At 43.6% G+C, this 15,393-nt stretch overlaps 1 protein-coding gene across 3 annotated transcripts in view; it reads right to left on the bottom strand.

Annotated features, from left to right (window-relative positions):
• ATRN (attractin) overlaps positions 1–15,393 on the bottom strand; it is a 192,635-nt gene that overhangs the window by 112,655 nt on the left and 64,587 nt on the right. For all 3 annotated transcript variants that reach the window (XM_049779127.1, XM_049779126.1, XM_049779128.1), the window contains exons 2-4: positions 13,150–13,233; positions 4,699–4,812; positions 1,780–1,908 (exon numbers count right to left, since the gene is read on the bottom strand). In XM_049779127.1, coding sequence (XP_049635084.1) covers positions 1,780–1,908; positions 4,699–4,812; positions 13,150–13,233 — 327 coding nt within the window. The remainder of the gene's footprint in view (positions 1–1,779; positions 1,909–4,698; positions 4,813–13,149; positions 13,234–15,393) is intronic.

A 15,393-nucleotide genomic window follows, 5' to 3' on the forward strand; every position in this document is an offset into this window, starting at 1 on the left:
CTGGAGATGTTTGGGGATCAAGTCGAATCAGAGAACAAACCTGAACCTTCTGCATCCAAACATGTACTCAGGGGCTCTGAAGCACAGGCTTACTTGACATGCCCAAATTAATCAGAGCAGGTTGCATAAAATCTCACAACAAAGTAATTCTTGAATCTCTAAAAAGTGCAAATTGCAAGTAATATGCTGCCTGCATGTCTATTTAATTTGATGTAATGAGAAAATTAGTCTAATTTTCGGTGTCTAAAATGACTCAAAATGAAAACTATGAGCAAGTGGCAATTTATGTGAAAGTAAAACATAAATACTTGGGTTTTTTCTTCTTCTAAAAGAAAAGTAGGGAACACCTAAGTAGCCAAGGGCACACAGCCCCAAAGATCTGACAGCTGAGGTCAGCCCAAAGCCAAGCTTCAATGCTACCTGAGGACACCTGGCAAATGCATGACCATGTTTTCACCATTACAGAGAAAATTTCCTTCGCTTCCAGGAGAAGCTCAACAGCAGCCAGCCACATTGGTCATTTACCTGACAGACTCCTGCCACCTGCCTCTATTATAAGATGAACCAAAAAAAAAGTGCCTACACCAAAGTATTGTTTTTATTTTTTTGGTTTTGATTTTGGTTTTTTTTGACCACAGTATTCAGGGATTACTTCAAAGTCTGCACTCAGCAATCATTCCTGGCAGGCTTGGGGGACCATAAGCGATGCTAGGGATCAAACCTGCATCACTTGCATACAAATCAAACATCCTACTCAAAGTACTATTGCTCTGGCTCGTTTAGTTTTGAGTTGGTTTTTTTTTTTTTTTAAAGAAATAATTTTTTTTACTTTTTGGGTCACACCCGGCAGCGCTCAAGGGTTACTCCTTGCTCTATGCTCAGAAATTGTTCCTGGCAGGCTTGGGGGACCATATGAGATGCCGGGATTCAAACCTCCATCCTTCTGCATGCAAGGCAAACGCCTTATCTCCATGCTATCTCTCTGGCCCCAAGAAATAAATTTTGACTGTGAAAATCTGTGGTGTACCCCAAGACCCGCCCATATCTGGGAGGAGTTTTGGGAACCGGATAATAGGTGTAACTACCTGCAAGACCTCCCATTTCTGGGAGGGTTCTGGAAAAGGATAGATAAACCTCTGAGCCAGGGGATTCGGCCCTTTGGCCGTTTCTCTCTTGGCCCGGCTTGGCTTCCTGGCTTTTGGATCTTTGGGCCGCATGGAGCCCAAAGGGAAGATGGCTAACAGGAGATAAGATGCAGGGCTAGCAAAATATTGCTGAATGCTTGAAAGGTTAACATAGGCCACACACCTGTGGTGGCTAGGGCATAAATAAAGATGATTCTTCCTGAAGGCTGCGTGTGAGTGAGTGATTTCACCTGGGCCTGGAACTCGCCGGCTGCATGGAGGTTGCAGAGCCATGTGGGCTGGATGGTATCCTCCACCATCCAGCCTCATCGTTAATTATTTCATGCAACAAAAATCCAAACTAATTACTTAGGTCTGGTACAGTATATATACATTCTTTTTTTTTTCTTCTGGTTTTTGATTTTTGGGCCACACCTAGCAGAATTCAGGAGTTACTCCTACCAGGCTTGAGGGACAATATAGGATGCTGGGAATCAAACCCGGGTCCATCCAGGTTGGCCACATGCAAGGCAAACGCCCGACCCTGTGTTATTGCTCAGCCCCAGTATAAATTCTTAATATATATCACTCACCATTATTCAAACAAGATATAGTCTTTTCAATAAATTATATCTGTCACATTTAAACATCTTACTTGTAAGTGATATTAAATCCAGTCAGATTATAAGCAGCATCACTGAAGAAATGCAGCAGGGCATAGCCTGACGTGGCAACCACCTCAGGGACGGTGTCACTGCCATCTCTCTCGGGAATGATGAGGCCACTGAAAGAAAGACACATTTCTTTTCGTTTGTTTGCTTTGTTATGTTTTGTTTTGCGGCAAAACCTGGTTGCTCTCAGGGGTTACTCCTGGCTCTGCACTCAGAAATCACTTCTGGCAGGCTCAGAGGACTATATGGAATGCTGGGGGTCAAACCTGGGTTGGCCATTGCAAGGCAAATGCCCTACCTGCTGTGCTATTGCTCTGACTCCTGAAAGACACTTTTTTTTTGTTTTTTGTTTTTGGGTCACGCCCAGCAGCACTCAGGGGTTCCTCCTGGCTCTACACTCAGAAATTGCTCCTGGCAGGCTCGGGGGACCATATGGGATGCTGGGATTCGAACCACTGTCCTGCATGCAAGGAAAATGCTCTCCCTCCATGCTATCTCTCCTCCCTACCTCCCTCCCTGCTTCCCTCCCTCCCTCCTTCCTTCCTTCTTTTTTTTTTTTTTTGTTTTTGTTTTTGGGCTACACCCAGTGAAGCTCAGGGGTTACTCCTGGCTATGCACTAAGAAATCGCTCCTGGCTTGGGGGACCATATGGAATGCCAGGGATCAAACCACGGTCCTCCTAGGCTAATGCTTGGCATCAGAAGACACATTTCTTATAAAGGGAAACATAATCTTACAGTAAGGTGCTTGACTTGAGGCAGCAGACCCCGCCTGCACCACATATGATCCCAGGAGCACTGACAGGGGTCACTCCTGAGCATAGAGCCAGAAATAAGCTCTGAGCACCACTGGTTATTACCCAAATAAATAAACAAGACAGTCTAAGGTTAAGGCCAGAGAGATGACTATCTTAATTATCTGTCCTCAGGATTTAAGGAGCCCAAGCACCACAGGATATAGCATTCTCCCTACCTACCTCTCCAAAAAGTAATCCAGAAAGATATCCTAAGTATTTTTTAAAAGAGGGGGTAGGGGTGAACTTATAGTATAGCAAGTAGAGAGTTTGCTTTTGATCCCCTGAATCTCATTTGACCTCCCGAGCCTAGTAGGAGTGATCCCTGAGAGCAGAGCCAGGAGTAATCATTGAGCACAGCCAGATATAACCCAAAAACACAACAAAACTGGGGGCCAGAGAAATAGAACAGTGGTAGGGTGTTTGCCTTGCATAAAGCCAAGCCAGGACTGTTGGTGGTTTGATTCCCGGCATCCTATATGGCCCCCCGAGCCTTCCAGGAGTGATTTCTGAGCACAGCCAGGAATAACCCCTGAGCACCGAGGGTTGTGACCCAAAAACCAGAAAGAAAAAAAGATGCAAGACAGTGGACTAGCTTCTCTTTATATGTACTAGCTTTTCCTTAAAGGCAAGGAGCCTCAGAAGGTTAGCTGGATTCTCAAAGGGGAGCAAATCCGACGCAGTCCCAGGTAGGGTCCATATATTCACTAGTTCAAGAGAGTGCATCAACAAGAACAAAGTATCTGCTTCTGACAAGATTCCTTTCTGGGCGAGAGATTGTACAGAAAAGAGGGCATTTGCCTTGCACACAGCAGACCCAGGTTCAATCCACAGCACCCATATGGTCCCCCCCAAACCCTGCCAAGAGTGATCCCTGAGCACAAAGCCAGGAGTAAGCCCTAAGCACGTTGGGGTATGCTCCCAAACCAAAATAAGTAAATGAAACCAGCCAACCAAACCCCTTGGGACCTGGCTGCAGTTTCAAGCATTAGCCAGAAGATGAAACTTCTGCTGCAGGGATTTTTTTTAATTCAAGGGAAGTGAAGAAGCACTTGGTATCCTCCAAATCTCTGACTCCATACTCTCACGTACAGGCTGACCCCATGTCAGAAACAGAATAAACATGGGTTGAACTGATTTCTTACTTTTAAAACAAGGAAATAAACATATGAAGGAAAAGAATGCAGAAAGTCAGGTGCAGATGAACAGATAACTATGTGTATTTTAGAAAAGTGCTTATTTTTTTTATCCGCTATCAGGAAAAGGGAAGACAGTTTTTAATGCCCATAGGATCAAAAATACAATAAGAGGATTATTTATTGTTAATAAAAACTAAAATTTCGAGAACACCATAGAATGCCCCATATATATTCAGTGTGAAGATGTTTTGCATGCACACACACACACACACACACACACACACACACACACTAATATTTTTGTTATAGTTTTAGAGCCATACTGGCAGTGCTCAGGGGTCCCTCCTGGCTCTGTGTTCAGAAATCACTTCTGGCAGGCTTGAGGAACCATATGCAATGCCAGAGATCAAACCCAGGTCAGCCACCTACAAGGCAAACACCCTACCTGCTGTGCTGTCACTCTGGCCCCAACATGCCTATTGTTTAGTTCACAGATAATCCTAGAAGTTTATGTAAAATACAAAGATTATGACAGATACAGACTTTGGCTTAAATTTTTCATAGAAATAACGTTATTCAGGGCCAGAGAGACAGTACAGTGGTTAAGATGCTTGCCTTAAACATTGCCCACCCAGGTTCGATCCCCAGCAATTCATATTGTCCCCTGAGCACAGACAGGAGTGATCCCTAAGTACAGCACCGAGAGTAAGCCCTGAGTACCAACAGATGTGGCCCCAAAACAAATATTTGCTGCACCACAATAACAAATAGGTGAACTTCATATTAATATCAGAATTTTAGAGACTAAAAAACTTGGAAAAGATCAAGCACTCTGACCAAAAACTTACCCAATGGCAAAAAGAAACCAAGTCAGGGCTAGCACACAAATGACAGGACTCTAGAGCTGATCCTCTTCGCGCTAAACAAACAAACAAACAAACGAATAAACCCCCCAAAAAAGCTGAGCTTACCTAAAGGCGGCAATTAGGGGCGCATAAATGGAGTCCCCATCATAGACGTATAAATGGTCCCAACTACATTCTGTAGCAAAATGATTGAAGCGCAGTCTCATTATTCTATTTGGCCTAAAATAATTTCAAAAAAAGAGTGATATTTTAATCATGGTAACAATCATTTAAAAAAAAACATCAATAATTTATAACTTTATAAAGAAATAAATAAAAACTAAATATATTTTCATTTCTCAAAGATTTGCTTATTGGTATTTAATATGTGCAAGAGATTTCTAAGCATCCAAGATTAAACCAAGTAGGTACTGGGTCACAGAGGCCATTCCTGACCAGCCTTTTGGCCTTCCGGCAGGCACTCCCTTTCTGAGTCAGCTTAAGAAGCCACATTAGCTCCCTAGGCAAACACACACCTTCTAATTCTCTAAACTCGCCTATCCAGCTCACCTTCTCTCAGAATTACCTCACAAAAAGCTCTGGTCTGGAGGAAACCAGTTACCTGCTTTGACTTAAATGGAACCCAAAGAGAGGGTTCCACTACTGATCACTGCTGGACACCTTCAAAGGACACTTCAATTCTGCCACCAGTTCTTGTCTTCCTGCTCCCTCCCTCCTTCCCTCCCTCCCTCCATCTTTCCTTCCTTCCTTCCTTCCTTCCTTCCTTCCTTCCTTCCTTCCTTCCTTCCTCCCTCCCTCCCCCTCCCTCCTTTCTTCCTTCCTTCCTTCCTTCCTTCCTTCCTTCTTCCTTCTGTCCTTCCTTCCTTTTCTTTTTTTTTTTTTTTTTTTGGTTTTTGGGCCACACCCGGCAATACTCAGGGGTTACTCCTGGCTGTCTGCTCAGAAATAGCTCCTGGCGGGCACGGGGGACCATATGGGACACCGGGATTCGAACCAACCACCTTTGGTCCTGGATCGGCTGCTTGCAAGGCAAACACCTCTGTGCTATCTCTCCAGGCCCTCTTTCTTTTTTCTTTTCTTTTCTTTTCTTTTCTTTTCTTTTCTTTTCTTTTCTTTTCTTTTCTTTCCTTCCTTCTTCTTTCTTTCTTTCTCTCTCTGTCTCTCTCTCTCTCTTTCTTCTTCCTTCCTTCCTTCCTTTTTTTTTTTTTTTTTGGTTTTTGGGTCATACCCAGCAGCGCTCAGGTGTTACTCCTGGCTCTATGTTCAGAAATTGCTCCTGGCAGACTCAGGAGACCATATGGGATGCCGGGATTCGAACCACAGACCTTCTGCATGAAAGGCAAGCGCCTTACCTCCATGCTATCTCTCCGGCCCCCCTCTCTTTCTTTCTCTCTCCTTCTTTCTTCCTTCCTTCCTTCCTTCCTTCCTTCCTTCCTTCCTTCCTTCCTTCCTTCCTTCCTTCCTTCCTTCCTTCCTTCCTTTCTCTCTCTCTCTCCCCTATCTTTTTCTCCCTCCTTCTCCTCTCATATACACAATTGCTACTAATTCTCTATTATTATTTTACCCACACACTATTTTCTACCTTCCTGTTTACGTTCAGCACCCAGACAAATATATCTTCCTTATTCCCACTTTTTTTTGTTGTTTGTTTGTTTGTTTTTGGGTCACACCTGGCATCGCTCAGGGTTTACTCCTGGCTCTACGCTCAGAAATCACTCCTGGCAGGCTTGAGGGACCATATGGGATGCCGGGATTTGAACTACCATCCTTCTGCATGCAAGACAAACACACTACCTCCACGCTATCTCTCCACCCCCCCCATTATTTCTACTTTCTAAATAGATATACACTCCGTATTTCTTGAATGCTTAACACATTCTTCATATGAGACCTCACCAATATACACATTTAAACACAAAAAGCTCAAATACCAACTGTCCTTCTAGCACTTACCCACTCTATTCCCTTCTCCTCTGAATGAAATGAAACTTCACTGAGGACTTTGCTTTCTCCATTTCCTTTTATCCCTAGCTTCATTGTAAACACTCCACTTAACAATTATTGGTAAAATCCACATTATTTATACACTGCCGATGCCTAACTGTATGTCACCAGCCCGGATCTTCCCTTTACTCATAACGAGAAGAAAATAAATGCATGGGTCTGACAGTACAACAAGCCCTAAAAAGTCTGGAGAAGATTAGAATGACGAGTGATAAATCATGGGAAAAGTCAAAGGAAGTATTATTACAGGATGAGGAAACAATATGGTCTCAAGTCTCGGGTAGAAAAAAGCTGTATCTGACGAGCAGGCGGAACATCAGCCCATCTGAAAATGACAGTCATGTCTTATAAACATAACTGCAACAGAAAACTGTAGGGATCTATAAGAGGTAAGAAGTAAAAGGAGCAAAAGTCAAAACTGAGAGGCCAGTTTCAAGGTTATGACAATGTGTTAAGAAAGAGAATGAAAGGTCAAAGCAATAGTTCAGTGGGTAGGAAGATTGCCTTGCACACAAGTGACCCAGGTTCAATCCCCAGCATCCCATATGGCCCCTGACCCCACAGGAGTGATTCCTGAGTACAGAGCCAAGAGTAACCTCTGAACATTGCTGGCTGAACATCATGACCCCAAAACAAAAAGTAAACCAACAAAAATTACCCTTGCTTTAACTGTGCCAATCAGAAGATAGCCAGCACTGTATCTTATTTCAATTTGGTTTTCTTTCATTATTAGTGACCCTAACCACTGTATTCTCCAACCCATTCTTTCTTTTTTGGCTTTTTATTGGGAGGAGGGGGAACCCAGTAGTTTTCAGGGGTTACTCCTAGCTCTGTACTGAGGAATCACTCCTGGTGGGTTCAGGGACCACATGGGATGCCAGGGATTGAACCTTGTCTGCCACATGCAAGGCATCCCATGTGGCTCTCCAAGCACTGCAAGGAGGAGGGAGAGGGAGAAAGAAAAGGGAGAGTGGGGGAGAGGGTGAGGGAGAGAGAACATGAGAGAAGGTGAGAAGGAGAGAGGGAGAGGGAAAGATTTGGAAGTTATTCTTGACAAGAAAAAAGACCGACTTACTGACAGTTGGACTAAACAAAGAAGAGGCTGATGTTTTTGGCTAAGGGTGGAGAAACAATGCAGAGCATTGCACATGCATTGCACATGCAGAGCAATGGTGGTGACCATCAGCTGGGAATGTGACAGGAAGTGGGAGGGGACAGACAGTTCTTTAAAGAATACCAAGAGTGGCCACACAACACTGGGAACTCTGACACTGTTAAGGAATCAACTGGTCAAACTTTACAACAGTACTGAGACTTGAACCATGGTGACATAAATGAATGGTACAGTGGTGGTGGGTGAAACCACTAGTGCCTTAGAACAGACCAAGACAGGACAACAAACTGCTAGTAATCACTGTTACTTGTCAGCAACACACAGGGAGAGAGGCAGCTTCATTCAAGGATCTTTCAAATACTAAACAGCAAAAACTATTAATTTCAGGGCCGGAGCGGTGGTGTAAGCTGTAAGGTGTCTGCCTTGCAAGCGCTAGCCTAGGACGAACCGTGGTTTGATCCCCCAGCATCCTATATGGTCCCCCAAGCCAGGAGCAATTGTTGAGCACATAATCAGGAGTAACCCCTGAGCGTCAACGAGTGTGGCCCCAAAACAACAAAAAATAAAAACTATTAATTTCAGTAATTTAGATCCATGAAAAACCCATCTAATTAATATGATATGTTGGGTACCATGAGCAGTGCCCACACAGCCCAAGAAAGTGCAATTGTCTCAAGAGAAATCACTTTGAAAATACCTGAGTTTTGGGGCCGGGCGGTGGCGCTGGAGGTAAGGTGCCTGCCTTGCCTGTGCTAACCTAGGACGGACCGCGGTTCGATCCCCCGGCGTCCCATATGGTCCCCCAAGAAGCCAGGAGCAACTTCTGAGCGCATAGCCAGGAGTAACCCCTGAGCCTCACAGGGTGTGGCCCAAAAACCAAAAAAAAAAAAAAAAAAAAAAAAAAAAAAAAAAGAAAATACCTGAGTTTTAATTCAGTTGCTTTCTATCTTGAAACATTTTACCATCTTTACTCAAAAGATCTACTGACAGGGCCAGAAAGAGCCTAACAGAGTTGAGCTTCTGCTTTGCATGAAGGCAGCCTGGGTTCAGTCCCTGGCACTACCTGGTTCCCAGATCGAGAACGGGGGAGTAAGCCCCAAGCACTTATTTAGGAGAAACCCCTGAGCATTGCTGGGGATGGTCACAAAACAAAACAAAGAGCAACTGACAAATAATTTCTTAAAATACTTTCTTGAAAATGAAAAGGAGGGGCCCGGAGAGATAGCACAGCGGCGTTTGCCTTGCAAGCAGCCGAGCCAGGACCAAAGGTGGTTGGTTCGAATCCCGGTGTCCCATATGGTCCCCCCTGCCTGCCAGGAGCTATTTCTGTGCAGACAGCCAGGAGTAACCCCTGAGTATTGCCGGGTGTGGCCCAAAAACCAAAAAAAAAAAAAAAAAAAGAAAAGGAAGGAAGGAAGGAAGGAAGGAAGGAAGGAAGGAAGGAAGGAAGGAAGGAAGGAAGGAAGGAAGGAAGGAAGGAAGGAAGGAAGGAAGGAAGGAGAGAGAGAGAAAGAAAGAAAGAGAGAGAGAAAGAAAGAAAGAAAGAAAGAAAGAGAGAGAGAAAGAGAGAGAGAGAGAAAGAAAGAAAGAAAGAAAGAAAGAAAGAAAGAAAGAAAGAAAGAAAGAAAGAAAGAAAGAAAGAAAGAAAGAAAGAAAGAAAGAAAGAAAGAAAAAAGAAAGAAAGAAAGAAAGAAAGAAAGAAAGAAAGAAAGAGAGAAAGAGAGAAAGAGAAAAGAGAGAAAGAAAGAAGAAAGAAAGAAAGAAAGAAAGAAAGAAAGAAAGAAAGAAAGAAAGAAAGAAAGAAAGAAAGAAGAAAGAAAGAAAGAAAGAAAGAAAGAAAGAAAGAAAGAAAGAAAGAAAGAAAGAAAGAAAGAAAAGAAGAGAGAGAAAGAGAGAGAGAGAGATAGAAAGAGAGAAAGAGGGCCGGGCAGTGGCGCTAAAGGTAAGGTGCCTGCCTTGCCTGTGCTAGCCTTGGATGGACCGTGGTTCGATCCCCCGGTGTCCCATATGGTCCCCCAAGCCAGGAGCAACTTCTGAGCACATAGCCAGGAGTAACCCCTGAGCGTTACCGGGTGTGGCCCAAAAACCAAAAAAAAAAAAAAAAGATTAAAAAAAAAAAAAGAGAGAAAGAGAGAGAGAGAGAGAGAGAAGAAAGAAAGAAAGAAAAGAGGGGCCGGGTAGGTGGCGCTGGAGGTAAGGTGTCTGCCTTGCAAGCGCTAGCCAAGGAAGGACCGCAGTTCGATCCCCCAGCGTCCCATATGGTCCACCCAAGCCAGGGGCGATTTCTGAGCACATAGCCAGGAGTAACCCCTGAGCGTCAAACGGGTGTGGCACAAAAACAAAAAAAAAAAAAGAAAGAAAAGAAAAGAAAGAAAGAAAGAAAGAAAGAAAGAAAGAAAGAAAGAAAGAAAGAAAGAAAGAAAGAAAAAAGAAAGAAAGAAAGAAAGAAAGAAAGAAAGAAAGAAAGAAAGAAAGAAAGAAAGAAAGAAAGAAAGAAAGAAAGAAAGAAAGAAAAGAGGGGCCGGGTAGGTGGCGCTGGAGGTAAGGTGTCTGCCTTGCAAGCGCTAGCCAAGGAAGGACCGAGGTTCGATCCCCCAGCGTCCCATATGGTCCACCCAAGCCAGGGGCGATTTCTGAGCACATAGCCAGGAGTAACCCCTGAGCGTCAAACGGGTGTGGCCCAAAAACCAAAAAAAAAAAGAAAGAAAAGAAAGAAAAAAGAAAGAGAGAGAGAGAGAGAGAGAAAGAAGAGAGAGAGAGAGAGAAGAGAGAAAGAAAGAAAGAAAGAAAGAAAGAAGAAAGAAAGAAAGAAAGAAAGAAAGAAAGAAAGAAGAAAGAAAGAAAGAAAGAAAGAAAGAAAGAAAGAAAGAAAGAAAGAAAGAAAGAAAGAAAGAAAGAAAAGAAGAGAGAGAAAGAGAGAGATAGAAAGAGAGAAAGAGGGCCGGGCAGTGGCGCTAAAGGTAAGGTGCCTGCCTTGCCTGTGCTAGCCTTGGATGGACCGTGGTTCGATCCCCCGGTGTCCCATATGGTCCCCCAAACCAGGAGCAACTTCTGAGCACATAGCCAGGAGTAACCCCTGAGTGTTACCGGGTGTGGCCCAAAAACCAAAAAAAAAAAAAAAAAAAAAGATTAAAAAAAAAAAAAAGAAAGAAAGAGAGAAAGAGAGAGAGAGAGAGAAGAAAGAAAGAAAGAAAAGAGGGGCCGGGTAGGTGGCGCTGGAAGTAAGGTGTCTGCCTTGCAAGCGCTAGCCAAGGAAGGACCGCAGTTCGATCCCCCAGCGTCCCATATGGTCCACCCAAGCCAGGGGCGATTTCTGAGCACATAGCCAGGAGTAACCCCTGAGCGTCAAACGGGTGTGGCCCAAAAACCAAAAAAAAAAAAAAAAAAAAAAAAAAAAAGAAAAAAAAGAAAGAAAAGAAAGAAAGAAAGAAAGAAAGAAAGAAAGAAAAAAGAAAGAAAGAAAGAAGAAAGAAAGAAAGAAAGAAAGAAAGAAAGAAAGAAAGAAAGAAAGAAAGAAAGAAAGAAAGAAAGAAAGAAAGAAAGAAAGAAAGAAAGAAAGAAAGAAAGAAAGGTGTTTTCACGTTACTTCATGAAAACAACTCAGTATCTGTTGACAAAAATAAAGCACAAACTTTCTGGGACCAGGACATAGTACAGGGGCCAGAGCAATTGCACAGCAGTAAGACATTTGCTTGCATGTGGCCAACACAGACAAACCCTGGTTCGAATCTGAACATCCCATATGGTTCCCCAAGCCTGCCAAGAGCAACTTCTGAGCACAGAGCCAGGTGTGACCAAAAAAAAAGGAGATAGTACAACAGTTGATCATGCTGGGCTTGATCTCTGGAACCACAAAGCCATCTCAGTATCAATAAGAGTAACCAGGGTGGCCTGACCCCCAACCCCCAAACATCAGATAATACTCTAGAGCAGGGGTCTCAAAATCGAGGCCCACGGGCCATTTGTGGCCCTTCATACAACATTTTTGGCCCTGCCCTAGAGGAATCTTTGTTTTGTTTTGTTTTAGTTGTTTGGGTCACACCCCCAATGTTCAAGGCTTACTACTGACTGCACTCAAGGATCACCCTGACTTTGCCTCCGGCAGCCCCCAGGTAAATTGAGTCTGAGACCCCTGCTCTAGAGCTCCCTGAGCATCACTGGGGTGACCCTGGTGGTCCCTGGCATAACAGAACCCATGCAGCACTACATCTTCAGGTACTGGTCTAGCTTATTTGGATGAATATTTGTGGGAGTGGCTCCCAATCCTCGCAAAACTGTAAGTTTGGGGAAGTGGTATCTGCCACTTGGATATACCTTCCCAACAAATTAACTTCCAATGAGATTGATGTGATGTTAACCAATGTGATTTTCTGAAATAGTATGTAATAAAACACAACCATGTTCAGGTGATATGCATTAATTCAGTAAAACATTTCCCAAATGAGGGAAAAAAAAGGGGGATGGGAAGAGAAGTGGGGGAGAAAAGAACAGAGCAAAGGAAAGGAAAAGGGGAAGAGAAAAGGGAGGGGAAGGAAGGGGAAAGAGAAGAAAATATACAAATTTCTGATGTGTACAATTAATTTGCAGTATTAAATCAATAGAAATTTTGAACTTGGGGCTGGCGAGGTGGCGCTAGAGGTAAGACGTGTCTGCCTTGCCAGCGCTAGCTAAGGAAGGACCACGGATCCCCCGCATTCCATATGGTCCCCCACAAGCCAGGGGCAATTTCTTTTTTTTTTTGGTTTTTGGGCCACACCCGTTTGACGCTCAGGGGTTACTCCTGGCTATGTGCTCAGAAATCGCCCCTGGCTTGGGTGGACCATATGGGACGCCGGGGGATCGAACCGAGGTCCTTCCTTGGCTAGCGCTTGCAAGGCAGACACCTTACCTCCAGCGCCACCTACCCGGCCCCCAGGGGCAATTTCTTAGCGCTTAGCCAGGAAAAACCCCTGAGCATCAAATGGGTGTGGCCCGAAAAACCAAAAAAAAAAAAAAAAAAAAAAAAGAAAGAAAGAAATTTTGAACTTTTTTTTGTTTTGTTTATTTTTGGGGCCACACCCGTTGACACTCAGGGGTTAAATCACTCCTGGCTTGGGGACCATCTGGGAAGCTGGGTATTGAACCCAGGTCGGTCCTGGGTCAGCCAAGTGCAAAGGAAAATGCCCTACCACTCTACTATCACTTGGGTCCCTATTTATTTTATTTTATTTTTATTTTTTGGTTTCTGGGCCACTCCAGGCGATGCTATGGAAAAATTAAGACAATTGGTATTTAAAATAAATAATAAAGATTAAGAAAATCAAATCCAGCCATCAAATAAAAATACTTAAAGTACTTTATGGTACCTATTACTCATTTTTAAAGAATGAATTTTTAAAGAAAAGTCATCTTTTTCAGCTATATCCTGAAAGAAAATTAAATTAACCATTGTTACTTACTGTCCTTCAATGAGCCATGTGCACTTAGTTTTATATTTGTAATTTCCAGGTCCATCTGTTACAAACCCAGAAGATCCAGTTAATCTGCAATTAAAAAAAAAAAAACTTAAGTCCATCAAATTTTCACAAATTTTCTACAGTCTCTAGAAATTAAAATATAGTGGACACTTTAAAACTCACTATAAACTGAAGTATTATATTAAATCACACATATCTAAATGAAAACTTGCCACAGAATTACCTCATAGGGTACATATATTAAAACCCACAGAAATGAACAAAAGCATACCCAAGCCTCCAGCTAAGTAGGGAAAAATCATACTAGCATGAAAATGGCCCCAAGGATTTAGTTTTTGGAAAATTACGATCACATGGACAGAGATCACACACACACACACACACACACACACACACACACACACACACACACACCACTGGCACCTCTATTCCCATACCTGAAGAATTGTGGGGGATGGGGAGCATGGCAGAGGGGATGTCCCTCCCTTCCAAACAGTGCTTTGGGGACCTAGACCTAGAGGGCATGCCTGTCAATCAATACTCATTTGAGGAGGTAGGGCCAAAGGATACCAGACCAGAGGATACCAAACTGAATTTTATTAATATCTTTGTGTTCTGCTAATATGATAGCAGAGGTAGCTCACTGGTATTTTGGCATCTACGCTGACACCTGAATATCTCATATTCTGACTACCTACACACCCTCCATTATAAAATAAGCTCCCATTCTTTTTTTGTTTTAGAGTCACACTCAGCAATGCTTAGGGTTACTTGTGGCTCTGTGCTCAGGGATCACTCGTGGCTCACTAAGGGGACCAACCATAAGGGGTGCTAGGAATGGAACCAAGTACAAGGCAAGCACTCTACACACTACTATCAGTCCAATCTAAGCTGAAGATATGTAACAGTATCAAACACCCATCCTCTCCACGTTTAGGCAGCTGACAACTTCAACCACTGCCATTCGTCTCTTCATTTCATTCAATCTTGTTCTCTTTTTCTAGAGAACTTTCAGTACATTGAAATCCCCTCATGCACTGAACTATGTATGACTCCATGCCCATCACCCTATATTTCATTCACTCACTTACCTAGTTGAGACCAAAGTCCACCACAATTATCACCCCCTGCAAATCTTTACTTCCTTGTCCTGTCTCCCTTTGCTCCCCTGAAATACCTGTCACCGTGCTGTCTTCCCCAATTTAAATACTCCAATCCAGCCAGCTTAATTCAGTCAGGGGTTCCCAAACCCTGGGTAATAACTGATCAGAAATATGTACAAGTTGTTATAGGTTCTAATGCAACTGGGAACAGACATCTAGACAGTCACAGTTTAACCAAGATAAGAAGTTCACAGGTAAGTCCGGCAGGTATTTCTATGGTCATCAGAGTAATCTAATCTTACTGCTCTGTTACATGCCTTCCACCCTCATTATCCAAGGTTGTGCAGCAAACTCCACACTTTTTTTTGGTTTTTGGGCCACACCCGGCAATACTCAGGGGTTACTCCTGGCTGTCTGCTCAGAAATAGCTCCTGGCAGGCACGGGGGACCATATGGGACACCGGGATTCGAACCAACCACCTTTGGTCCTGGCTCGGCTGCTTGCAAGGCAAACGCTGCTGTGCTATCTCTCCAGGCCCCAAACTCCACACTCTTCCTCTAAAACATGACTTATTCCACTTACATCCTATTAGTAAAAAGTTACTGACTCATTCAAATGGAGACAGAGACTGAGAAATGTGACTATAATCCCCAGATGGGTCTAGAAAAAATTTCCTTTACTTGGGAAATGGAAATGCTCTAAAGGTCTATTATTAGTCTCTATCACAATAGGTGATCTAATACTTAGGTATGAGAAGAATTCTGAGGGAGAACTTTTAGGAAATAAGATGTTCAACGGATTACCTGCATCTTTCCTGTAAAGAAGGTGCTGCCCACCATGAGCAGAAATCCTACTCAACGGCCATCCCTCAGCTGTCAGTTCCCCTAGGAGCAGCCTTCCTTGCTCCAGAACAGCAGAGAGCCCATATGGAAAGCTCTGACAAGCAATCCTGGCTCCAGACTTCCCCTCTGGTCAGGCCTGCACTGAAGCTGAATTTCCTCTTTCAAGCTTTTCTTAGCCCTTTCCTCTCTTGGACCTTATTACCAACAACTTGTACCCAATATTTCAACTCAATAAATGCTTCCTCCAGGGGCTGGAGCGGTAGCGCAAGCCGTCAGGCGT

This window comes from Suncus etruscus, chromosome 9 (genome assembly GCF_024139225.1).
Source record: "Suncus etruscus isolate mSunEtr1 chromosome 9, mSunEtr1.pri.cur, whole genome shotgun sequence".
Lineage (NCBI taxonomy): Eukaryota > Metazoa > Chordata > Mammalia > Eulipotyphla > Soricidae > Suncus > Suncus etruscus.